The sequence below is a fragment of the Phaseolus vulgaris genome, chromosome 5, assembly GCF_000499845.2.
Source record: "Phaseolus vulgaris cultivar G19833 chromosome 5, P. vulgaris v2.0, whole genome shotgun sequence".
Classification (NCBI taxonomy): Eukaryota; Viridiplantae; Streptophyta; class Magnoliopsida; order Fabales; family Fabaceae; genus Phaseolus; species Phaseolus vulgaris.
In genome coordinates this window covers 2,529,012-2,556,751 of record NC_023755.2, presented here as the reverse complement: position 1 = coordinate 2,556,751, position 27,740 = coordinate 2,529,012, and the positions used below count along the sequence as shown (strand labels likewise).

The 27,740-nt window shown below is 31.9% G+C and overlaps 3 protein-coding genes across 3 annotated transcripts; 2 read left to right on the top strand and 1 right to left on the bottom strand.

The window, feature by feature from the left end:
- Positions 1-1,012: 1,012 nt before the first annotated feature.
- On the top strand, positions 1,013-12,043 carry LOC137834799 (F-box protein At3g54460). Its single transcript, XM_068642988.1, has 9 exons — positions 1,013-1,695; positions 4,777-7,338; positions 7,431-7,638; positions 7,734-8,000; positions 8,114-8,173; positions 8,265-8,395; positions 8,757-8,871; positions 10,088-10,241; positions 11,554-12,043. Exons 1-9 carry the CDS (start codon positions 1,262-1,264, stop codon positions 11,589-11,591), a joined length of 3,969 nt encoding a protein of 1,322 aa, XP_068499089.1. The 5' UTR covers positions 1,013-1,261; the 3' UTR covers positions 11,592-12,043.
- Positions 12,044-16,664: 4,621 nt separating this feature from the next.
- Positions 16,665-16,904, top strand: LOC137836130 (repetitive proline-rich cell wall protein 3-like). The gene has a single exon (XM_068644988.1). The coding sequence runs from the start codon at positions 16,665-16,667 to the stop codon at positions 16,902-16,904; it is 240 nt and encodes a 79-aa protein (XP_068501089.1).
- A 4,823-nt stretch (positions 16,905-21,727) lies between these two features.
- On the bottom strand, positions 21,728-25,754 carry LOC137834797 (putative disease resistance protein RGA4). The gene is made up of 2 exons (XM_068642986.1): positions 25,654-25,754; positions 21,728-25,039 (listed from the first exon to the last, which is right to left on the bottom strand). The coding sequence occupies exon 2, from the start codon at positions 25,036-25,038 to the stop codon at positions 22,399-22,401; it is 2,640 nt and encodes an 879-aa protein (XP_068499087.1). The 5' UTR covers position 25,039; positions 25,654-25,754; the 3' UTR covers positions 21,728-22,398.
- Between the last annotated feature and the right edge of the window lie 1,986 nt (positions 25,755-27,740).

The following is a 27,740-nucleotide window of genomic DNA, read 5'->3' as shown; positions in this document are numbered from 1 at the left end:
AAATAACGAAAAACTAAATAATTTTTTATATCTAACTTTCCTTTGAAATAAATGTTTAAACATATAATTAATTATTTTATAAAATATAATCTAATTATTAATGAAAAATATTATCTAAATAAAATTATAAAATTACTTTTTATATTTTTTTATAATTTAATAATATTTTTTATTTTAATAATTATCTATAACATTATATAAAGATGATACATTATTTGATAACTTTATTTGATATCATGTTTTAATTGGATAATTTCATCCTATAATAATTAAAAAATAATTTATTTAATAAAATAAATAAGAGCATAACTTTTCTTTATTTTATTTTGAAACATAATTACATATTTTTTAATACTATTTAAAAAGATATATGTGTTATTTTTCTATTTTCAGTTAGTTAGTTATCCATAAAAATAATAAAATTATATATTAATGTAATAAAAATACTAGTTAAAATAAAAGTTTTAAAAATAATTAGCGAAATTAAATAAAATAAGTTCAGTGTTTTGTTAATATATATTTTATATTCTAATAAATAAATAACTAAAAGAAAAAAATTAGAATAGTAAATAAAAAAATTAATTAATTTAACTTTTGATAATTGATTTTAAAATATTTTTACTCTGAAATATAATTCTTTTATTTTTTAAAATGTTATAATATTTTTATATTTTAATTTTAATTTAACTTTATTTTTAATTCTTTTATAAATGATTTTCTAATACATTTATATATAATTAAATTTAATTTTATCACATGAATCAAAATTCACTGTAAACTTTTAAATCAATTTTCCTTTATTTGTTTTTTTTTCCAAACAACCTTAATGTGTTCAGAGTTTAGGGTTTCTCTCCTTTTCACTTCACCCCAATTAAAACAGGGACTCATTCTTTTAGTTTTAAAAATGCTTCAATTTTTATTATTTCTTTGGTATTCTCTGTTGACTTTTAAGAAAATTAATTAATGCTGATGATTATACTTGCATTTATAACTAACTACCATTTCGCACCGTGTAACAGCAAAACCCACTGAAACAACGTCGTTTTGTCCTTTTTACCCACAGTAATCTTTACTTATTTCCCACGTTTCAAAAACCGTGAGTTTTATCCGTGGACGATTCCACCCTCTTCTCTGTTCTTGTTCTTTCTATCCTCAAAATTTTTCTTCTTCTCTTCCCTTTTTTTTGAAGTTCTGGTATTTGTAGCAAATCGTGAATCACTGCATTCCATGCCCTAATTTACACTCTCCGGTTCCTTCCACAATGTCCAGCGACTCCTCCTTCGCGGACCACAAGCTCTGCGGTTTCCTCTGTGCGGTTCTCACAGTCAGTCACCGCGACTCTGATCCAGCCTTCGCCGACCGCTGCGAAGTCTTCAACGACGATGGCGAGGTCGGTTTCCGCTCCCAAACCGGTGTCGATTTGTTTCCGGTGCTGAATTCGTCGCAATGCGGCGGCGGAGGATCGAAAACCAAGAGGACGCACAGCGTCGGGATGGTGAACGGGAGCATGAGCGTGGTTCACCAGCTCCATGCTATGGTCACCCGCAAGTGCATGAGAATCGACGCACGCGTGGTGTGCGTCGAGGCGCCTAGGGTTGTGCTGCTGATTGACGTGTACCTTCCTATTAACGTGTGGAGTGGCTGGCAGTTCCCGCGGTCGGGGGCGGTTGCCGCCGCCGTTTTTCGTCATTTGAGGTTCGCATGTTCTCGCTTTGGAATTCCGTTGTATTGTGTTCCAGAAATTGTTACTTGTTAGGTGCAATTTGGTTGTTAGTAAGCTGTGTTAGAAAGAAACATGAACAATTTTGGTTTACTAAGCATAAGTAATGGTTTATAATATTGTAGTCATTTCATGTTTTGTATTGTTGTTGGTTGGCATTTGTTAGAGTATGTTGGGATTAAAATGTGCAATTATGATGTGGCGTGGTTTTTATGGTTTGAGCAAATTTACGTACTGATAACTTCGCAATTTGCTAGCTTAGAGAGATCTACATTAATAATTTTGGTGAATTCGCATACGTAATGGTTTGTTACATTGTAGTTAGGATTAATTACATATTTGGTTCCAAAACTTTCCCTTTTAGTCCCCGTACTTGAAAACGTCAGATTTAGTCCTTGTACATAATTTTTTAATCCCTATTAGTTCCCATTAAAGGGATAAAAAATTGATATCTGTAGGAATAAACGAGATTACAAATGATATCTGTATAAGCATATATGGGAACTAAAAAGACATTCAATAATATATTCTCCTTAACTCGGTCCATTTTATCATAAATGAACTTCATGACCGGATTGTCATATGAATCCACTATTGGTGGATAACAACCTATGGTGGTGAACAAATATGGCAGATGATGTGGTTGCATATGACTGCTATGTGTTAGAGATCTCACATTGATTAGAGATATAATCAAATATAATATATAAGTGAATGCAAACCTCACTGTACAAATTGATTTTTTGATGTTGAATTAGGGTTGAAGTCCACTTATAGGTTGAAGCTATTATGTGAGAGTGAGCATGACAAATAAATATAAATAGAAAAGAATCAAACGTGGAAACTCACATAAACCAAGAGAGAAATTTAACAGAAGTTGGATGGCATGTGTTGCCTCAATCAAGAGCCAGCGAATAGTGGCAAAGAAAATGCTTCTATCATCCATTCCTCTTAACTCCTCCTCATCATATTTCCATTACTACATCAACATTATTGTCATAGTGAGAATGCTCTGTTTTCTCGGAAAGCCCTTCTATTCCCTGAATGCACTGTTCGTGACCACACATTATTTTTTATTCTCTTCTGTTTAGGGTAGTAGTATTATATAATTTTTTAAATTTATAATTGAAAATTGAAATTGGGAAGCAATTTAAGGTAGCATTAGTTTAATTATATAATATGTTTTTTGTTATATGATTGAAAACTAAAATTAGGTAACAAGTATTGTATATGTTTTTTAATTTATAATTGAAAGTATAAACTGAAATTCATATTTTTAATTTTTTTCAACACTTTCCAATTGTTAGTATTTTATAGTATGTATGAGAGTGGATCAAACTCAACAGAGGCATTCTGAGTGCCTCCTCATCTATTAAATTAAAAGAAAGAACACTCTAGGAAATAGATTGTATATTGGATGAAAGCATGAGATAGATATTAATAGTAATGGTAGAAAAGTGAAATATAATTGTTGCTCAAAGATTGTGAGTGGGGAATATTTTGATTCAAGCATCATCTTACTGAAACAAGAGAAAATTTTGAACACTGTGCTTCTTTTTCAGAGAAATAAAAATCTTGACTAAAAAAATTGATGCAGAGGCTAAGGAAGCTTTATTGAAGAAAAGAAAGTTGAATATAATTGATGAAGACTAGGAATAAAGTGAGGGGGTTGAAGAGAGATAAGGTATGGTAGATTTTAAAGGAAAAGAAAGAGTTAGTAGTAGTAGGCGAGAGTTCACACAACTATAAATGAAATGATCAAAAGAGGCTACAAAGAAGAAGTTGATGCTCTAGTTGCTGAATTTTTTTTACACAAGTTTCATTCCATTCAATGTAATTAAAATCAAGCTTTTGCAAAAAAATGTTAGATGATGGGTGAATATGGAGTTGGCTATAGACCTCCATCTCATCATAATGTTAGGGAATCTTTTGAAACAAGCAGAGGAAAAAATTGATTTAATACTTCTAGAACTTAAGGACAAGGGAAGACAACATGTTGCACAATTATGTCTAGTGGGTGAATAGAGAAAAAAAGGCATTCTATTTTGTAACTTTTTGGTGAATAGTCCTAAGGGGACTGTGTTTTTTTATTCATTGGATACCTTAGACATTTAAAAAACAACAGATGAAGTATTTAAGATGTTGGATGATGTTGTGGAATTTGTTAGAGAGGAAAATGTAGTGCAAGTGGTTAATGATAATGCTGTGAATTTTAATCCAGCCGGGACTTGTTGATGCAAAAAAGGGAGCATTTGTATTGGACAAAAATGGAAGAAGGATCACCACTTCCATTTATGGTATAACAATGTTAATTAGCACATTGAAAGAGTTCAGAAAAGGAAGAGACTTCATAAGACCGGGTGTGACTAGATTTGCCATGGCTTATGTGACTCTAACTTGTCTTCATTGGGGTGGATTAAATTGGGGGAAACTTGGTGTAGTTTTTTTTTTATTTGGAGTGCTCTGTTATTTTATTTAGAGTGCTCTGTTTTTTTTTTCTTTTTTTTATATGAAGTAAACTTTATGAGTTTACGAGTTGAGTCTACAGAACTTTCACGAGTTTACGTAGATTATCAAGTTTGACAACCTTGATTGTGATGATGTCATTAGAGGATTGGACATAGAAACTTAACATTTGTCTCTTTCTAGTTATTTAATTGCTACGACTTTTCAATTACCTTTGTAATTGTATGAACATATTTATTTGGTGGACTTTGGACTCATCATGCACTACTGAATGTAGTTATTTTACTATTGTGGAATTATTTTTTAACTATTTTGCTTAATTATGGTATTTAGCTATTGAATTAGTATGTGATTTATGGATATTAGTTTTTTTTTTCCATATGAAGTAACTCTCATGAGTTTACGTAACTCTTGAGTTTGATAACTTTGATAGAAGTTAATACCATCTCTATTAAACTCACCAGTTATACTCTTAGAATTTTGTAATAATAATTGAAGTTGACTATCTATTGCCTTTGTTTTCCTTGTGTAATATACTTTACATATGTCTTTGACATTCTTAGTTTGCTAACAGTTAAACGCTTATGCAGCTGTGATTGGGATGAGCGAAGTTCAATGCTTTCATATCCAGATTATTGTAGAAAGACTCATGGAGCAAATGAGAGTATTTGGAACCTTTCTGATTGTCATGTACTTTGTTGCAAGCTCCATTCCCATGTTAGCAGTTCTTCAAGAAAAAGGCTATTTGAACTTCATGAACTTTTCAAGACACTACCTGGCGTTGGAAAACAGCGGATGTTTAATAGCTCGAAAATAATTCCTATGGATCACTCATCCAGATCAGGCATCTGGGAAATATCTGATGATATTTTAACTAAAATTTTATCTTCCCTAGACCCAATGGACCTCACTAGGGTTTCTGAAACATGTCATCATCTAAGATCATTGGCTGCTTCAGTAATGCCTTGTACAAAGTTAAATCTGTTTCCTCATCAGCGGGCAGCAGTTGAGTGGATGTTGCATCGTGAGCGAAATGCTGAGCTTTTGCCACACCCTTTATATGCAGTTCTCTCAACTGAAGATGGCCTTAGTTTCCACGTAAATACTGTTTCTGGTGAAATTGTCACAGGGGAAGCTCCCACCATCAGGGATTTTCGGGGAGGAATGTTTTGTGATGAGCCTGGATTGGGTAAGACTGTAACAACTCTCTCTCTTATTATGAAGACACGAGGTACATTGGCAGATCCACCGGATGGGGCACAAGTTGTCTGGTGTAAACATAATGGTAATCAGAAATGTGGTTATTATGAGATCAGTGGTAATAACATAACTGGTTGTTCTACATTGGGTAAAAGGGATGTGAGCCAAGATATCAGTAGAACTAGTGATGACCATGATTATTCCTCCAAAAGAGCCAGAAGGTCAAATCCTAATCAGCAAATCACTAAACTTCAGGGTTCATGTTCCATGGAAGTGAAGAAATCACCTGTAAAGGCATGCTTTAAGGAATCTATGCATTCAAATCAGTACACTAGGAGTTTGAGCCGGATAAAGAAAAATCTATGCTTCACATATGAAGATGAAGCTATGATTTCCAAGGAAAGAGAAATTGGTGAAGGATTAATTGAAGCAAAGCATGCATCAGATGTTACACCTCATGTATCTCAAAAGAAGCTGCCTGGGAAGCCTGAAGGTGATCTTTTTGAGTACAGTGATACATGGATTCAGTGTGATGCTTGTCACAAGTGGCGAAAGCTTGCAGACAATAGTATGGCTAGTTCTAGTGCAGCGTGGTTTTGTAGTATGAACACTGACCCTCTTTATGAAAGTTGTAGTGTCCCTGAACAACATTTTCATAATACCTCAAAGATAACACACTTGCCAGGGTTTCACTTAAAAGGAACTCATGGCGGTGAGAGACAAAATGTTTCTTTTTTCATTAGTGTGCTCAAGGAGCACCACTCATTGATAAATTCTCAGACAAGGAGAGCCCTAACGTGGTTGGCTAAAATTTCAACAGACAAGCTTGCAGGAATGGAAACAAATGGAATAAGAGGTCCCTTTTTAAACACGTGTACTGCATCTAGTAGACATTTTAATGCGTTCCACAAAGTATTTCAAGCATTTGGCCTCTTAAAGAGAGTAGATAAAGGTGTGTGCAAGTGGTTCTATCCTCAACATCTCAACAATTTGACTTTTGATGTGACTGCCCTTGGCATGGCACTCCGTGAGCCTATAGATTTTGTTAGGTTATACTTGTCAAGAGCTACCCTCGTAGTTGTTCCTGCAAACTTGGTTGATCATTGGAAAACACAAATAGAAAAGCATGTGAGGCCTGGTCAATTGCGGATTTATGTTTGGACTGATCACCGGAAGCCATCTTTGCATTGTCTTGCATGGGATTACGATGTTGTCTTAACCACTTTTAGTCGTTTGAGTGCAGAGTGGGGCCCTCGTAAGAAGAGTGTTTTGATGCAAGTGCATTGGTTTAGAGTAATTTTAGATGAGGGGCACACTCTTGGGTCTAGCCTGAACTTAACAAACAAGTTGCAAATGGCTATTTCATTGATAGCTTCTAATCGATGGATACTAACAGGAACTCCTACACCGAACACTCCTAACAGCCAACTTCCTCATCTGCAACCATTGCTAAGGTTCCTTCATGAAGAGTCTTATGGACTGAATCAAAAGTCATGGGAAGCTGGTGTGCTTAGGCCATTTGAAGCAGAAATGGAGGAAGGAAGGTCTCGTCTGTTACATCTACTTCACAAATGCATGATTAGTGCTAGAAAGGCAGATTTACAAAGCATTCCACCATGCATCAAGAAAATTGTTTATCTGGATTTTAATGAGGAGCATGCTAGAAGTTACAATGAATTGGTAATCACAGTACGGCGTAATATATTGATGGCTGATTGGAATGATCCCTCACATGTTGAGAGTCTACTGAATCCAAAACAGTGGAAGTTTCGCAGGGCAACTATAAAAAATGTCAGGCTTTCATGCTGTGTTGCTGGACATATTAAAGTTACACATGCTGGAGAAGATATTCAAGAAACAATGGATATATTAGTACAAAGTGGTCTGGATCCTACTTCTGGAGAGTATTCCTCCATAAGATGTAATCTCTTGTATGGTGGTCATTGTGTCAGGTAGTACCTAGGTTTTGTTCTTTCTTGTAGTCTTTTTCTTTGTCTGCCTGTTGCTGCTTATTAAACTTTTACTTTCTAAATAAATTGTGAAGGTGCAAGGAATGGTGCCGCCTTCCGGTCATTACACCATGTTGGCATCTGTTGTGCCTTGATTGTGTTTCTATAGACCACACAAAGTGTACTTATCCTGGCTGCAGTAAATTATATGAGATGCAAAGTAGACTTCCCCGACCTGAAAATCCTAATCCGAAGTGGCCAGTACCCAAAGATCTTATTGAGCTACAACCTTCATATAAGCAGGCATGGTTTATGAAGAGCTCAGTTGGCAATTCACATTTTTCCTTCCATACTCCGATTTTACAAAGCTAATATGCAATGATGATTGTTGAATCCAGGATAATTGGGATCCGGATTGGCAATCTACATCTAGTACTAAAGTCTCCTATCTTGTCCAGAAGTTGAAAGCTTTGCAAGGAACCAATGAAGAGACCAGCTTCAGTAGCAATGATGAGATGCCCATTGAGAATAGTTTCTCTCTGCATAGAGATGATAAATCAGCATTTCAGAAATGTTCGAAGAGCAGCACAAAGACCAATTTCAACCTCGAGAAAGTTCTGATATTTTCTCAATTTCTTGAGCATATACATGTCATTGAACAGCAGGTGCATTTTTGTGTGTGATCTTTTGTGAAGTGTATCTATTTTACTTTTTTGGTATTTGTGGATGCTTCTGCAAATGATCTAACTATTAAATCGGATTTGTTTCTGGTTGGCAGTTGACTATTGCTGGTATCAAATATACTGGAATGTATAGCCCAATGCATTCCAGCAACAAGGTATAATGTTGGAATTCTCGATTGTTTTTTCTGAAAATTTTAATTTACTTTTGGTTTCTGACCTTTGGTTAATTACCTTTTCCTTTTTCAGAAGAAGTCTTTAGCTGTGTTCCAACATGATTCAAGTTGTATGGCGCTCCTGATGGATGGAAGTGCTGCATTGGGTCTTGACTTGAGTTTTGTTACGCATGTATTTCTAATGGAGCCAATTTGGGACAGAAGGTTAATACATCAGACTATTATAATTTGTGAACAAGAATATAAAATGAATTGATATTAAGAGATTTTAAATTTTGCATAATGTTATTTTCTTCTAAAGTCATGAGCATGGTAAAATTGTGAGTTTTTTTTGCGATAAATTGTCATTTAAAATTGTGGTTTAGGGTGTGGCCAATTTACAGAATTTGTCAATACTGAATTGTTCTGTTTTTGCATTCAACATGCAAACTGTAACCATGGTGTTGCATAAAGTGATTGACATTGAATCTTTTGGTTTATCAATCTGCTGGATCCTTCTACTTTGACTCAAATTGGAATGTTTATCCAATTTAATTATCATCTGACTTGATCAATATCTTGTCAGTATGGAGGAGCAAGTAATTAGTCGTGCTCACCGTATGGGTGCTTCTCGTCCTATTCACGTGGAAACACTAGCAATGCGTGGTACAATTGAAGAGCAAATGCTAGGCTTTTTACAGGTGAATCTCTATAAGTTGTACTTGGCACGCCATTTTATTTAAGTTCAATACCTTAACATTAGATGATAGGTCTTTCTGAATGCCTTGTTTGTTTATGTTGTCCTTCATTTATGTCACTGAAAATTTTCTACTCAGTTGCTTTTGTTTAGATTTTATTATTATTGAAAGGATTGCTTGTCATTGTGTATCTTGTACACATGTGAGTGTACTCTGATTTATAATGGTGAATATATATAGTAATGAGGAACAAATTCAATAACTAATAATGAGAAGCATTTTCTATGATATTTCCTTATTTGATGTAACCAAATCATATCTTTAACATTCCCTCTCAAGTTGTAACATGTGTTTCATATGAGACAAACTTGTTACAAATATCATCAACATGAGACTAGTTGAGAGACTTATTAAACACATAAGCCAGTTGGTTGCTGGAGCTGGCAAAGTCAAGCTTCATGCATCAATTTGGGGCAGGTGTGTGAAGATCACATGCTAAGGGGAGCTGGTGGCACATGGCAGCAGTTGGCCATTTGTCGAGCAGCGTAATGGTTGCTAGAGAAAGGTCAACTTCCATCATAGGATTGCATTAGAGGTCAGAGGATGCAACAGCTGTTCAAGAGCAAAAAATGCTTAGAGGGAGAGCATGGTGGCTGTTAAATAGCAAAAATATTCAGAGGAGGTGGCGGTTGTTGGAGAGCAAAAGTTGCTCGGAGGATGTGGTGACTGCAGAAGACCAAAAATGGTCCGAGGGTGAGATGGTTTCCAAAGAGTAGAAGTGCTCAGAGCACATGGTGGCTGCCAGAGAACAAAGTATGCTTAAAGGGCAGGGCATGTTGGCTTCTGGAAAGCAAAAATGTCGCAGCAGCGGGTATTGTTTACCCGAGAGAGAAAGTCAAAGTGGCAGAGTCAGGGACATTGCCTCTAGGAAAAAAGTCATTGCTTAACAATGGATTAGTGACTAAAATGGTCTCGGATGATACCATATTGAAAAGATTGCTTATCATTGTGTATCTTGTACTCGTGTGAGTACTGTTATTTATAATGATGAGATACAATAGTAAGGAACAAAATGAATAAGTAATGTTAGAAAACATTTTCTAAGATATTTCCCTACTTTATGTGATCAAACCATATCATATTTTCCTATTTAACGTTATTACATCATATCTTCAGCAATTATTGTTATTCATGTTTCAATTTGTTGATGTTTAACTAGGAAGCTGATAAATGTAGAAGAACGCCAATTAAGGATGTTGCCGAATCTGAAGATGATGGTGGGGGACGAGGATATAAATCATTGCATGATTTTGCGGAAAGCAGTTATCTATTGAAACTTAGATCTGTGTATACTAATTCAGAAAGTCCAGAAGGTTCGTTCATAGTGTTTTCCCTTAGATCTGTTAGGAAATATGGATTCAGCAGAAAGATGAGTGATATTGCATTTGAAAAATTTAATGAAAATTTTTTTATGACATCTGTTTCTTAACTGTTTGTTTGAAATTTTGAAAGGAAACAAATTCGGCAAAACTAACTAATGTGATGGTTAAGGTTTGTAAGTTACCAGCTAAAAACTTACAAGAAAACTCATTAAAAATGTTTGGTAAAATTAATTATTGAAGTGCTGGTAAATGGAAAGTAACATGACATGTTATGTGATGACTTTTTCATGTATTCTATTTTGTTTTATAGACAAGAACAGGTTATTATCATTTTAGATTAGCCCAATGGCGTCATGTTATTCATTTAGCATATCTTAATTAGTAGGATAAAGTTTTTGTTGTTGGTTTTTAGACAGAATATTTTCTTTGGAGTTAATCTAATGGTGTAATAGTTAAAATAAGTATTATATGAAAAAATAACCCAAGAATTAGTAAAAAGAGAATATGTAATAATTAAAATAATAACTAAAAAATAGTTACATGTGAACAATTAAGAGACCCAGGGTAAAAAGTAAGTATATTAAACTAGTAAAGATATAAGTGTAAGGAAAAAATAGCTGCAGGTTTATGTAAATTATAAGCTAGTTGAAGTAGTTTAGGCTAGCTATAAGCTTGTATGGGAAACTAGTTTACCAGATATAATCCATTAACTTACAAGTTGTATTGGAAGAACCAAATGATACTTGCATTGCTCACTTAGGGTAGATTAGGACTTCTAGAAGAGAGAAGTATAAAAAACAAATAACTTAACTTTTCTATAAATTAAAATTTGCTTATGTATTATCTAATTCGCAGAATCTGTTTCATATAGTTTATATAAATTTTTAATTTTAACTTGCATAAGTTAATTTTAACTTATGAACAAGTCAATCTTTTTCTTCATATTTTTTTTCTCGTAGAAGTTTTTCTGGATAAGCTTGTCCAAATATACTCTTTAAGTTAAATGAAATATTGTATGTCCCAGCTCTGTAACCTCCATGTTGAAACTTATGGTGCCCTGACCTATAAATAGGATATCCTCTGCTTTCCCTCACCAAATTGTATGGTTTTTTAAACTGCATTTAAGATATGTACTTTACATTTAAATGAAATCTCCTCTTACTTTTTTATATTAACTTTATTAATTTTGTATAAAGATTTAATTAGAATGTATTAGTTACACTGTCTTCCAATATGAATTGCCACATGATTTCTAATTGGTTACGTTCTTATGTTAATATATATTTTTCTGTTTCTACTGCAGGTGTTTTGATTGATCAACATCAAGCAAGTACTAACTAATTTACTTAGAGCAGGTTCTGTGGACATTTGCTCCCGAATATGTTTCACTTTCTGGATATAGTCTTAGAATGAAATATGGCTCATGCATTCAAGCGTGGAAAATATCTTTTTTGTATAAAATATCATGGAGCTCTTCTCAGCGTCACTTCTGTTTACCACTGATTAATGAAATACTGGACTGGTTATTCTTTCGTAGAGGATTGAGTCCAGTTGATTTGATGTGATATAGTAGGCAGTTTGGAGTCAAGAATTTGAATTTAAATTGACCGTTTTGGGTTATTGGAAAATGAAATGTTCGTCCTCACAGTTGGCCTCAACAATGTCATATTATATGAATGCTTTTATGGCTATATCCATTTCATTCTATGCAGGTGATATTGTAATTATTAGTGAATAGATAATTCAAGATACATTAGCAATAGTTGACGGCAAAAGGGTTTCCTTTCATCTTATTTTATGTTATCTTGAGTTTTTAATCGATTTGCTTTATATGTATTGAGCTGTTCTGTGACTGAGTCTATTGTCCGCAGTGTCTAGGTGATTCCTAATAAGTCTTTCTGCACTACTCGATTCTAGGGTTGTGAAGTGTTTGAGTTTGTGGCTGAGTTTATTGTTCGCGATATCTAGGTGATACTTAATAAGCTTTTTCGTACTCCTCGACTCAGGGTTGGGGGATGTGAATCGTTTGAATTGATGTCTGAGCTAATCACCTTGATCACACGTAAGATGATGCAAGGATGAGCATGTGTATCTCGCATCAAGGGGAATAACAATGAGAATTGCAGAGTCAACATAATTGCAAATATCTTCAGTGATATTATGTATTAATGGAGAATTATCGCGTTACCCTTTATAAACCGATATGATTTATGTAGTGATATATATCAATCAATGATTTCCTTGATATCGGTGGATGATTTCTTTTGATATCAATTAATAATTTCCTAGGGTAATCAAAATTAATGATCAATAATAAACAATAAAAAGGATGTACCCAAACCACAATGAGGGGCCGATACACCTTTGTGAATAATAGGATTAATAGAATAAAATATAGTAAATAAAGGTTGAAAATACAAACAAGGTTGATTTCTTGAGACGTGAGTGATCACTGTCGGTAAGGACTTACTAAGCCATGTACATGCTCGATATTCATGAGTGCTCTTTAGATCTTGTTGAGATCTCATGCAAGTGACTCCACTTGACACTCATATAAGTGATTTTATCAAGTGTATGCTGTAAATAATACATCAACGATAAGGGATATGAAAGTCATTAAAAACTTTGTTAGTCGTTAAAACTCTTATATCTCAGAATTTTAACCACAAATTTTACCTTCTCAATAATGCAATATGTAGCACTTTCACACACCACATAAATGAACAAATTTGATATTAAATCAATTCCAGTGTTAGAAGAACTAACAAGTGACTTGTTTTACTCATATGAACATTATTCATGGGATCTCCAATCACAAAGGTTGTGTTTCCATCACTTGTTTGTTTGCAAGTGGCTTAAGTCTCATTCTCCTCGATGTTTCTAAAATTAGTTTTCTCCATAGGATTTTGTCAGAGGATCTGTCAAATTCTGTTTTGATTTGACATAGTAAATGAAAATCATTCAAATATTTAACAACGACTTTACCAAAGTATGTCTCAATTGTATATGTTTGTTCTTTCCATTATAAGTTTTATTTTTAACTATAACTATTGTCAATTGGCAATTGCAATGCATTGATACAGACAGGGTTGGTTTCATTCCTAATGGAATGTTTGCTAAGAAGATTTTCAATATCAGCCATTTTGAGAGCAACAAACTCAGATTCCAATGTTGATATAACAATAATTGTTTGCTTGGTTGATTTGCATGTAACTCCCCCAAGTGTAAACACATAACCACTAGTAGATTTTGTCTCATCCGAACCAAAGATCCAATTAGCATCACTCTATCCTTCTAGCACAACGGGAAATCCACTATATTCAATGTAATAATCAATTGTACATCTTAAGTATTTCATGAGTCTTGCAAGTGCATCTCAATGATCCTGACTAGGACATTGAGTGTACATACTCAATCTACTTATCACATAAGCAATGTCTGGTATAGAAAAACTCATTAAATTCAATAAGTTCTCTATTATCTGAGTATATTGAGTTTGAGAAATAGACCCCCCTCTGTTCTTCTTTAATTTAGAGTTAGCATCATAAGGAGTGTTTACTAACTTAAAGTTATAGTAACCAAACTTTTTAAGAAATTTTTCAATGTATTATTCTTAGGATAGTAATATACTATTTTCCTTCCTTATGACTCTAACTCTTAAAATCACACTTCCTTCACCCATATCTTTCATCTCAAACTTAGATCTAAGAAAAAAATTATTTTTAAAAAAAACATTGCATGTATCAATATGGATATATTAGTTTTATTTGACGACGATTTTACAAAATTATTTCTACTACAGAATCAATGCAATCATAATTTGTTAAAACATCATCATTTGCTCATTTCAGTTCAACCTTGATTATTCAAACTCAAACTAATATATATATATATATATAAAATTATAGGAAGTAACTTTACTCATTTAAATCATATTCAAAACTCAATTTAAGAAACTCTATACCTTAACATGCATAATCTAGCCACTATATCAACTTCTCAATAAGAGTATTAGATTCAAAGCAATTCTTATTAACCAAAAACTAAAATAACATTCTTATTCAAAACGTAATTCCCGCATAGAAATCAAGATATCGTGAACAAGTCACTTTCATAACCAGATCATCTATCTTAAGGTTCTATAAAAAGCATAAATAGCTTTCCTTACTTGTAATTCCTTGTTCTAAAGAAAGTTTCAACTCAAAGAATAACTCAAAATGTAGATATCTAGAGCAAAGTGTTCAAACATAACAAAAATTCACTATAAGATTAACCAAATTGAGATGATCATTTTTCTCAATTAAGCTCATTAAGATTGATTACAAATTCAAAAAAGAAAGGAAAAAGATGAAGAATATTCAAAATAAATAAGAACTTACCATATTTAAATATATGATTGGTTAAAAGTAATATTTAATTATTGATATATGATTGGTTAAAAGTAATATTTAATTATTGATTCTTAAATAGAAGAGATTTGGAGGAATGAAATTATAAAAAAAATTAAAAGAAGATTTTAGAGAGACGGAAGTTTAAATATAAAATTGAGCGAGAAAAGTGAGATGTGAGATTTTAGAATTATAAGCATAATTTTTCTTAACTAAATCACATTTTCTCAATAAAATCATCGTGACTGATTCCATTGAACATATGGCTATAAAATATTTAAGAAATAACATGGACAATTTAATTTTACCCTTTATTTTCAAACAGAAACATAAATTATCTCAATATTTAACAGAAGTGTCTCTTTATCTCTTTTGTTGTGTAATATTTTATATTTTATAATAATAAAATTCAATCTCAATGGCATTTGCTTAGGACTTCTGTAATCACAACGTAAGAATGAAACATCAATACCAAGTACAATTTAGTACTCCATTAGTATTAATTTATCATGTTTCACCCCATCCCACATGGTTCACTAGTGCAGAGAGACTAAACAAGAGCGGTTAATATAAATAGTCGTAATTGTAAATCAAAGCGCTTGATTTACGAGTGCAACTTTACTTGTCGCACTTGTAAACCAAATACGAGTGCGACTGTTCCCTGTAGTCGTATTTGTAAATAAATTTAATTTAAAAAATGTCATCACGTTTTTCGAGTGCATCTGTTTGTAAAATCACGCCACCCTTCAATAACCTTTCTGATGGTTTTTTCACATAACTATGAAATTGGTGGTTTTTTTCGCATAACTATGAAATTTACATGAAAACTTTGAATTTTAAGATGGTTTGAGCAATATCACACACATGGGTTCTGAAAGATAACTCCTTTTGCACCTATATCATGCTTAACAATAGTTTTGAATAAAAAGTTGAAGTAATAAATAAACTTAAATCACACTATATAACGTGGTCATTAACATTTTGATTGAGACACCACATGCTATGCTATGATTGCACAACATCCAAAGAAAGACAACTCATTTTAACTTTACCATTTATAGTTGTTTCAACTTGCAAAGGCTTGTGGGGTTCTTGCATTTATTTTATTGGTCTTACTAACTTTCTCACAAGATAAGGAGTGTCCTCTCTCAATTTTTTCTAGCAAATTTGGACTTTTCAATTGGATTTGAAAGGAACGACACTCCACTTGATTTGAGTTCAATGGATTTGAATTTAAATTAGTAGTTGTATTTAAATAAATTAAAATAACATTTTTAAAGAAAATTTTATTTTTCACATTCACATTTTAATTTATATAGATTCTTTTATATATATATATATATACATAAATTAAATTACATTATTTAAAAGTCTATTTAGACATGTTTGAACGAGTTTCTTCTTTAAAAGCTTTTAAAAGAAAAAAAATGGAAAAGAAAATTTAAAATTAACTTATCCAAGAATTGATTTGAAAGAACTTTGTTATATAATTTTTAAAATTTGTATCTTTAACTTATATCACTACCAAAAAATATTAAATAGAAACAATTTTGGGAATAAATAATAATTAATTATTATATTAACTAAATTAAAAATTATTTATTAATAATAAAAATTAATTTAGATATTAATAATTTTTTTAATTTCTAAAATAATATCTAATTTAATCAATATAAAAATTAACTATTTTTTATCTTTAAAATAAATTTTTATTTAATGATTTTCTGGTAGTAATAGTGTAGGTAAAAATTAATTTTAATTTTTAGAAATTTGTATGGATAAATCTAAAAAATTGTTCTTCACATTTCTATCGAGTTTGTGTCCAGGTTCTTGATTTCACTACAATGGCACATGGGACCAAAGGGTCTAAATCAAATTTGAATGATCCACACCAAACTTTGGCAAATATCAAAGTGACAAAGCAAATCATTAATGCCCTAGATTGAGACCTTACACCTACATTCACCCTTCATCACTACTATATATGAACACATTACTCATTCTGTTATGCACTCCAACCCTAATCATGGCTTCCTTTTTATCCTTTCTGGTGTTACTTCTTGCTGCTCTTATCCTCATTCCTCAAGGTTTGGCCACTTATTACAAACCCATTAAGAAGCATCCTATTTACAAGCCTCCAGTCTATAAGCATCCTATTTACAAGCCACCAGTTTACAAGCATAAACCACCATATTACAAGCCACCATACAAAAAGCCACCATACAAGAAGCACCCTCCAGTGGAGGAGAACAACAACCATGCCTAAACCATCTCTTATCTTATTGCTGATTGAATAAGAGAGGATCTCTTCTCTGTGTTTTCTTGCATTCTCATCATCTTTACAGCTTCCTAGCATTGAATCACTATTCTTTGCTCTTGCTCTTCAATGCTGTGTGTTATTTAATGTTGTGGCAGCATGCATGTGTCTCTCTGTGAATGTAAACCAAATCATAAGAGATCATATGTATGCTTCTTAATTGTACTACAAATTATCAATAAAAGACTTTTGTGATTTTTATGAAGTAGATTTTAAGTTTAACTTAATATCATAAAATCAATAGATTGATAAATGAAATTTATATTTATTTTATATACAATAAAATGCTTTAATCTTTAGTCGATCTCAAACCGTTTCATTCATTTACCATTTATGATTAAGCTCAATTATGGTTAAAGATAGGTCATTTTGCTACAAAGCTTTTTGAAATCAGTTTTATACTGTGGATTTGGTGCATGGAATGAAAGTGTAACTATAGAGACAGAAACAGTGGTTATGAGATTTCTGTTCACTCTCCACGCACTTAAAATGATGAAAAAACACTTATTGAATTAATATCTGAGCATAAAATGAATGGCAAAAAAGTTTCAATTACATATCCATTAATAAAAATTACTAGTTACCAATTAATTTAATTAGAACTTTGATAGCAAAAATCTTCCTAATTAATTAGATAACAATTTAAAATGTAGTTTAAATTTTTTATTAATAATAGAAATTACTTTATATTAATTTCTAAAATAATATCTAATTTAGTTAATATATTAACTAATTATTTTTTATTTCTAAAATTATGTTTTATTTAATATTTGTAGTGTAAGAAGTGTCTTTCCTAAAACGTGTTTGTTCTTTTGTTCTAATGATTGTATTTTAGGAAGACAATAAATTGGAGGTGAAAGAGAGTAAAAAGTATTTTTTTTTTGGATTAATAATCCTAAATCCTAAATAAAATTTGAATAATAATAATTACACAAAATTTAAACAAAATTATAAATTTTGTAAAACTTAATAAAATAAACAGAAATTGGTATAAAAAAAATCCGCTTATAATAAACATTAAACATAAAATGAAGGATGATAAAAATAATTACCAATTATTTATCATTGTAATACATATAAAAATATATAAAAAAGAATAAAATTCAAATAAAATTATTAGTCTTTATATTATTATTTTATGTATTTATTTTGTTATGATTATTTTTATTACTATTATTATTATTCTGTAATTTTATTATTATTATTATTATTATTATTATTTTTATATCTATTTTTCTTATTGTAATTAATACTATTATTTATTATTATATAAATTTGTTTTTTTTATTATAAAAAATTATCTTTATCCTTATTATTTTATTATTATTATTAATATTTTTTACTATTATTATTTACTTTTATTAATAATATTATTAAATATTTCTATCATATAAATTTATTTATTATTATAATTTTTCACATTATTTATTGTTATTTTACTTTATATTATATTATAATATAATCGATTATACGTAATATAGTGATTTGCATAAAAATACCTCAAGCTGTCTCCATAGACAAAACAAAACATAAAACATAACCCGTTATGAGAGTGATATCATAACCAATTATTACCCTACACTGCATAGTAAATACATACTTTTAATAAATGTACGGGTCAAGAGTGTGCTCGATGGCTCGGGATCTCGGCTATTGGGTCTAAAGGGTGGGTCACGAGTTTGATTTAGATGTTGTTCAGTCCAGAAAAGATAATTAAGATAAAACATATAATTGTTATTATCATGTTATTCTAAAGATAAAAGATAAAGAGATATTTTATCTCCTGTGATATTATTCTGAAGATAAAAGATAAAAAAAATATTTTATCTCTTGTAATAATATGCATGTTAGTTGCATAATAATTAATAGTTGTTGTTAACCCTAAAAGATAGGGACGTGCAGTTAAAACAGAATGTTGAACTACGGTTTAGCACCTGAGATCATTGGTACCTGATAGGTGGTTTTTCTGTTAGAGATAAAAGATTAATGTGCTTAGTATATTTTTAGTTAAGATTTTATTCTCTCAAGCAAGAAACGGTTGCATGTGCGATTATAAAAGGAGCCTAAGACTCCAGATGAAGGTGTTTCTAAGACTGAAATTGATTACTTCTTTCTTATAAATCCTGTACTGACTTGATCGTCGGAGTGCAATTAAAAGGTAGGGCCTCATCTGTTTCGGCAGAGCTACGTTCCAGTGTAGCAAGAGACAGACGGAGCTAAAGCTTGTGATTGGAGTCAACCGACGAACAAGTCAACTGGCAAGAACAATAAACAAATAAATTAATAATTTAGCTATTTCTATTTTAATTTTTAACTTAAAATATTAAAATATTATTATAAAGAACTGTTGGATGGTGTTATTAGCTGTGTACAGTGTTAACAAACGTTTTCCAACCAATTATGCTCTAAAATGAAATCACATAATCCTCTAAAATAATCAGATTATCCTCAAGATCATACAAAGTCAAAAAGCATGGAAAAAAAATAAAGTCGTAATCTATCTATTATCCAATTGATTTTGTCTTTAAATATGTTCATACATGCCATTGACCCCAAAGTTGGATCACCTCCAACTTTGTTCCCTCAAATTTTCGTAAAACGCGTGAAACAAATGAAGGAGTCACCTTCAAATCAATCTGCGTGAACAATACTCTCCCAAAAACAAATACAGCATAAATCACATCAACCTTATCATCCACTTGTGTCTCCTTTTTCAGCTCTTCGTTAAACATTTTCTAAAAGGTTGTATAAATGCAACTTTTCTTTTTAATACAATGTCAACAGTAGAACAAAAGAAAGCAGGAGTCACAATTTAACCTTGTGAAGTGATTGCACAAATATCATAGCTTGCATTATGGATACGTTTAGTGTTACTCCTATCTCTCTATTGTTATACTTTTACCACTAACTGTAACTGCATGGATGTTAGGGGCTGAGTAATATTGATCCACGTCGATACACAATGATTTTCGTGTTTTCAGCTATCCAATTCTTCAAACCTTTCTCCTTCTCGCGTGGGGCACCTGCCATTGCACTCCGACTCCGACGCTCAAGTCAGTGCTAGTTCTTAGTTGGATTTCTTTGATAGTATGAAAACGTACCTTTTGCCCCTTTCAGAAGTTCCTTTAGTAGGTTGACTAGGGCCTTGGCCGTGTGGGCCAAGTAACCGATTGCTAGAGACATGCTTAGTGGTCTCTGGGTCGTGCCTGGTGGCTTCCTAATATCAAGGGAGTGTTCTAGAAAATGTCTTTGACTTATTCAATGAAAGTTATAACCGTTTATTTTCCACGTGTAACCATGTTCATTATTTATTTAAGTTATTTAATATGTACCGGTCGTCCGATACACTAACATCTCTCTATTGTTACTCTTTTACCACTTACTTTTCACTTTTCTTAAAAATAATGTGTTAAATATTTGAGGCATACTGTAGTCTATTCCATTGTCTTCGTAAAATTGGTTTTTTTCCAGAACATGTACACACTGTGAACAATCCTTGGGGATTTTCTCACACTACTCCTATTTGTGAGCACTTTGGGATTTTAGAACCTGTAGAACTAAAAGGTGCAGGCTAAGTATTAAGAAGTCAGAGAATAGGGGTACCCAACCATTGCTAACCTCACTTGTTCAAGACTAGGAGTTATGGGTACAACCAACTGAATTTTTAAGGGTGAGAAGGACAAGCTATGAAGACAAAACTAAGATTCAATGTAAAAACCTTTGAATGTTAGTGAGTCTTTCACTACCATTGAGAACCAACTTCCTAATTTCCTTCTTGACAAAAAATGTGAAACTGTTGGGAGGGACTCAAGGAGAATTGTTAGGCAATTACCCAACTGTTTTGTAAAGAGAAAAAAATGGACTACAGAGACTTGAAGGCACCTTCTTCATATTTTCTTTTTAATCAAATTTCTTCTTTAATTCTTTGTGCTAGTTGCTGAATCAGTGAGGAACTATGTAGTAGAGACACACAGACATTGAATACGGATACTTCAATATGTGCAGTCTCTAAAATGTAGAATATGAAGACATAAATCTATATATTATATCATTATGAATTATATAAATTGACAATCAAGATTAATGTGAACAAGTATGACTGAATTTTTTCTTTGTGACAGAAAGATGTTTTTTATGACTGGATTGACACAGATATACCATTTAAGAGACTGTCTGAAGTTCATAGGTGAGGAGTGAGAGAGGACCTCATGTTACATAGATCTTGTACTTTGATCATACCATATCAAAATCAGTAAGTCTTTAGGGATTTGCTGTAGTAAATCAATATAACAGTACCTTTTTTTACAGTATCAAATCACATTAAGGTGGACTTTAGTTGCATTACAGTTTTATCTTAAAGTGTTCATAAATGATGCGCTTCCATTTACCATCAAAATCTGATTTATTATGCAGGCAACAATTTGCAATTACTGTGTATCGATTGGGCGCTGCCACATTGTCATTTTGTATTGCAAACGGATACAAAAATACTTCGGAAGATAAGGCAACACACATTAAGTGATAACTGAAAGAAACATGGAAATGTTCTGAATGCAGAACCTGGAGAATTACAATCTAAAGGGAAACAAAGGCAAACTTGGATTCTCTCTTACGGCAAACATCACAAAAAAGGATTGTCAAAATTCTGACAAGTAAAACATAACAACAACTTCCACTTCTTCAACCACAAATCATCAATCCCAAGTCCGAAAATAAAGGTGCATAATTTAAATGAAGGGATGCATGCAAAAAGTGCGAAAAAAACTTGAATATCATCACAAATTCAAAAATTTTAGATCAAAATTGGGTTAAATATGCGAAATTGGTTTTTGTCCCTAGTTCAAACTTATTTGAATGAGTTATTGTCATTTTTTTTACATGACAAACGGATTTCAAGTGTGGACTAAGATATTAAAATATTTCATGTTGATTCATCGCTAACATCGATGTTATATATTATAATAAATTTCGTTTGTTACATAAAAAAACACTGGTAAGAACCCATTCTGATAGTTTTGTTATTATAAGTATTCACGAGGTCTAAAGTTTGTACTAAAAACAAAAATCAATTTTGCATAATAACACATGGACGAAAAACATATTTAACCAATAAAAACTTAAACACTTGAAGAGAAACTTACTTCCTCAAGCAATATGAACCATGGAGGCATTGCTAGAAAATGGTGATTGGCACAAACAAGTGGTTGCTGCCTTCTTCTCCATTCATCACAAAAGTCATGTAGAATAAGAAAGTGAAGCTAGAGTAGAGGAAAGTGAAAAATGGACATTGAATGATGCTATCTAAGTGCAAAATAAGTCAAATGATAGGGGTGGACTTTTAAGCTTTTTGGGAATCTAAATGAATAGATTAGGGAGGCCAGAGAACATGCACTTGAGAATATACAGGGAAATTGGATTAGTGAACTGGCACCAAGTCCTAGACTCAATTAATATACCTGAGAGCACTTGGTGAAAAGGGAGAGACAACAACTTTTGGGATATGAGCTATCTTTGACCATTCTTCACCATATCTTCTAGCACATCTTCTTTCTAGCAGTGGGCAGTTATATATGCAGATTCGTTGTAAAGACACAAGGTACCGAATTCCATCAGGAAGTGATTTCAAACCATTGCAATTTCTGATTTCAAGATTCAAGAGTGATGAGAGATTCCCTATCCAGTCAGGTAAACTTTTGCCACAATATCCATCTATTACTAGTTTTTTTATAGAATGATGTGGCTGCAGGCCTTGCAATATCTTTTCATCTTTCTTCATTTCATTTCTAGAAGCCAACATATTCTCATCTTCCAACAAGATCTTTTCATTTTCCGAAAACCATCTGCTTTCTTCTTCCATCTCAAATCTTTCTTGAATAGGATCATCCCCAAATGAATTCTTCACATCGAGCCACCACCGTAATTCCAATTCTTGAAGAAGTTGCTTCTCGAGAAGTGTCTTTGCAGACTCAACCACTGCAGCATTTTCTCGCAGGGAATCCAACCATTTAATTACTAATTTCCCTCTAAGGTTGTTTAGCCCACTCAATTCACTTATATCACCATTTTTACTTTTACAGTCCAATAAAAAATGTGTTAGTGTTTGAAGATTGGTCAATTTTCCCAACCCACAAGGCATACATGTCAATTTCCCACAATCATTCAATTCAAGATGCCTAAGACTTTTGTTGATACCTGATGGTAATTCTTTAAGTTTGCCACATTGAGAAAGTTTTAAAGTCTGCAAGTTAAGTAGGCGAGTAACATCTGGTGGAAGACTTACCAGAAACTTATTCTTTGAAAGATCAAGATATCTCAATTGCTTCAACTCTCGAATACTATTTGGAAGTGTTATAATATGCAATCCACAGAGTGTTAACACCCGTACCCGCTTTATGCTTGAAAGAAAAGGAAAATGAAGAAGTGGCTGACCCAAATTTTGACTTCCATAAAGTGTCTGTCCAAGCAAAGTAACTGTCCTTAACTTACTGGAAGATGATGATGTTTTCTTTGAAAAATGTAATGAAGTACAAGAGGACAAATAACGTGTTTTGTTTCCAATATTCTCTTTTTTTCCTTCAACAAAGGCATATTCTTTTCCAACCACTAGCTGTGCTAGATCATGTATCAGGTCATGCATTTTACAAGTAACAATGTCACCATAATCATTTGAAGTCACATTTTGGAAAAGTGACTTTGACAGCAAATTCATGAAGTACTCATGACCAACATCTTCTTCACATCTATTGTCACGTGATGGTTGAATGAATCCCTCGGCCACCCATAACTGAATAAGTGTTTTCTTGTCAAACACAAAATCTTTTGGAAACAATGAGCAATAAGCAAAACATTTTTTCAGAAATGAAGGAAGATGATCATAACTCAGTTTAAGGATTGCAAAGATTTTTTCCCTGTGTTGATCTATATTTGAAAACTCAACCTCACTAAAATATAGCCAATCACTCCGGCCCAAGTTTCGAGAGTACAAGAGGCTGCCAATAGTTCTTATGGCAAGGGGAATCCCAGCACATTTTTGAACAATATTCCTTCCCATGGCTAACAATTCCCAATCATTTGGTTCTTTCCCCCCATCAAAAGCCACTCTAGAGAATAGCTTCCAAGATCTTTCTAAATCAAGACCTTTTAAGAAAAGGGGTGGATGTGTGGCCATTATTTTCCCCACGGTCCTACTACGTGTTGTTACAATTATGGCACTCCCATTACCTCCTTCCACAACTAAGCTCTTGAATTTAAACCACAGTTCCCTATCCTCATTCCACACGTCATCCAGCACAAGTAGAAACCTTTTTCCTCGAACTTTGTTTCTGAGATCTTGCTGTACTTGCTCAATCTCACTATTCTTATCATTCCCAATCATCTTTTCAGCTATTTTCCTTATGTCAAATTCATCTGAGACACACACCCACATTTTCGGCTCAAAATAACGTTGAACAGCATTGTCATTAAAAACAAGTTGAGCGAGGGCAGTCTTACCTAGTCCTCCAAACCCAACTACGGGAACTACAGACACATTGTCTATCACACTCACTTTGGTGTCTAGCAAATAACTTTTAAGAAGTTTCTTTTCCTCCTCTCTTCCAATGACATCATCTTCTCTCACAAAAGAGTAAGTTTGTCTCTGCTCCCTACATGTAATTGGAGTCTCCATAGGGAGTTCAGTCAATTGCAAAGTATTCTTGTTTTTAGCAATAGCATCTAGCCTCTTCTGGATTGCTTTCATTTTATGACCTAATTTATAACTATAGACAATTTGGTTTGCTTGGGAGAAAAAAATTTGTACCCTTCTCAAGAGTATGCTACCACCTCTTACTTTTCTTTCCAACGCTTCAGAGGACATATCATTGAGCAAGTCATCTGCATCATAAAGTACATCTTTCAGCTCCTCCAACCAATTACTGATTTGAAGGTTGTTGGTCTTTGCCTCTGCATCCAGGAGTACAGCTTTTATTGCAGATACTGTGCGCTTCATTTGCTGCACGTCATCTTTGAGATTCCAAATGATTCCAAACTCCTCTTGAGCAAAAGAGTTCAAGTTTTGCAAGACTATCTGAGCAATGACTTCCATCCTTTGCCAAATGAAGTTTGGTACAAGCATTAGTAACAACAATGTTAGGGATCAAACAATTTCACAGCCAAATACAGGCATCAGTAACAACAATATTAGGTATAAAATAATTTCATAACCACAACAACAACAGCAATTGAAGCCTTTAAACATGGGTAGCAGCAGCCACCATAATGTTCTGTTATGAATCTTATCTTTTCATTGAGAGCAATCTCCTGACAAAATCTTCTCCATACACACAATCAGGGAATCAAACCCTTTAGTTTGCTTTAAGAACTCAATTATGTACAATTTGTGTTGATAAGTTATGAATCATATTTATGGACAAAGCATTGACCTTAGAAGTCAAACAGTTATTGTTGCCTATAACAAGAAAGGAACAGACAAAATTCCAATTATTAGGTGAAAAGGGCATGATTAGAGAAACCAGAATCAAAATAAATAAAGTAAAATTGAAGAGTGTATATATATTGGAATTGAGAGAGTAAATTTCAGAATTATGAAATTAGTTCCATGCTTTAGAATGAAGTTCAGTGATGGTATCTATAATAGAAGATCTTAGTGATTGAATAGCTAAGAAAGTTAGAATTAGAGAGACAGGGAAAGAGAGCTGACCTGCTTTGGAAAAAAAAAGTGTAATTGCAGTTTGTGTTGAAGATGGAGAGATTGGAGGAGCGACCTATAAAAGGGAAATAAAAAAAAATGATTTTATTATTTCATACGCATCTATTTCAAATAAATAAATTTTAAAGATGCCGGAATCAACGGAATACAGATATAGAAACTTTGCCACTTCTATCATTTTTTATGGGCACTCAATATAAAATTTAAAATTTTAGATTTTGATATTCGGAAGGTCATTTTTGTACTTTATTTAAGTTTTTGGTTAATCGTATTTAGAAGTGAGTTATGGATTTTGAATTTTTATATCTGAAATGTTGTGTTGTAAATGGTGTTGAAGATCGAATTCATAACTCATTTATGTTGCTTACATATTTTGACATCCGGAAGATTATTTACGTTATTCAGGTAAATTTTTGGATGACAAAATCCAGAAGTTACATATTAGTTCCAGATTTATATATACGTAACTTTATGATTTGACTAAAGAGAAATTTTTTAAATTATTAAAGACAAAATAAACATTTTTTATTAGTAATATTGTGCAAATTTGAATTGATAACATTCTATTATTTTTTCGTTGGGCTTCACTAGCAGCAGGCTTTATGAGCCCCTGCACCCATGGCATGATGAATCGCTCATTCCAAAATTCGCAATTTGCTTATTTACTTGGTTAAAAATATATTGATAATTCATATTTTTTTATATAATCACGTTATAACTTCTAATATTATTATTTTAATATTTTTTTATATTATATATTTTCAAATTTATTTTTTATTATATATATTTATTTTTAAGCCAATTATTTAAAGTACTCAAACTATAATTTTTTATTTAGGTATTAGTAGATCTTGTTTTCACATAAAACACTTTCTATGTAGTGGATTTCTACTATCTTTTACAACTTGAACATGAACATGACTTTTTTTTTTAAACTTGTTATCTCGTTTCTTAATTTTGGAGTTTATATAAATTTACTAGAAGTTAGTTGAAAGAGTCGTCTTAAAGAATTTGATGATAAATTTATTCATTTTCTCTATCTAAAATCTTAAATTTAGAAGAACTTAAGAGTTAAGTCGAGAATTTCACATCTTGATAAGTATACTTGTTTTTTCTCTGCTTGAGATCTTCACATCACCTCTTAATAATTATTTAAATTCCAATTTATCCATAAATATTTCTAAAAAAAGTATAAAAAATAAATTATTTTTTTTATATATTAAAAATGAATTTATGGATAAGTTAAAAATAAAATATAACAAACTTTTTTCAAATTAATTTATAGATATAAGTTAACTTTTAATATTATTTTCTTTTAAAAGTTTTTAAAGAAAAATCTCGATCAAACATGTTTAGATGTATTTTTAAAATGTGATTTAATTTATATATATGTGGAGACCAAATTATACAATAATTTAGTAGAGTGTTGTTCCTTTGAAATCCAATAAACATTGAAAAGTCAAAAGTTGCATGAAAAATTCCATGTGAGAGGACACTCAATTATCTTCTCAGAAACTTCAACACATAAGATTCAAGTTGAATAGTATTACGTTGCATGTGTTGTGTCTCAATCAAGATGTTTATTACTGTAACTTTATAAATGTTTTCAAATCTAAATTATATAATCCTAATGGCAAAAGTGTTTGCAAAATTTATTACATATTTTACAAAAAGTCTTTTAAACTCCACAAGTATTCTTTTTGTGTAAAATAATATTTTGAAAATTAATTAAATACACTCTTTTAACCTACTATCAAATGACCATAGCATATTTATACATATATAAACAGAGTTTAGTTTCATTCATTTGTAAAATATTTTACAATTGAAATTATTTAAAAAATTATAAATATTTTCTTAAAATATTTATCATAAATGGTTGTTTTGAAACGTTTCAGGATCAAATAAAGATGTGATGACAAAGAAATTTATTAACACTCCAAATTTAGTTTTCTCAAATGTATGCATCTAATTTGTTAATAATGTCTTTATCTTTAAATATATAAGTATAAAACTTAGAATATGACTACATATATTGATTTGAGAGTTAAACATTGCATTATGTATAATAAAGCATA

Coding starts and splice junctions, on each gene's coding strand:
- LOC137834799 (XM_068642988.1), top strand. CDS start 1,262: ATGTCCAGCGACTCCTCCTTCGCGGACCACAAGCTCTGCGGTTTCCTC. Junction 8,174..8,264: donor CAATGCATTCCAGCAACAAG/GTATAATGTTGG, acceptor TTCCTTTTTCAG/AAGAAGTCTTTAGCTGTGTT. Junction 8,396..8,756: donor GAGCCAATTTGGGACAGAAG/GTTAATACATCA, acceptor ATATCTTGTCAG/TATGGAGGAGCAAGTAATTA.
- LOC137834797 (XM_068642986.1), bottom strand. CDS start 25,038: ATGGAAGTCATTGCTCAGATAGTCTTGCAAAACTTGAACTCTTTTGCT.
- LOC137836130 (XM_068644988.1), top strand. CDS start 16,665: ATGGCTTCCTTTTTATCCTTTCTGGTGTTACTTCTTGCTGCTCTTATC.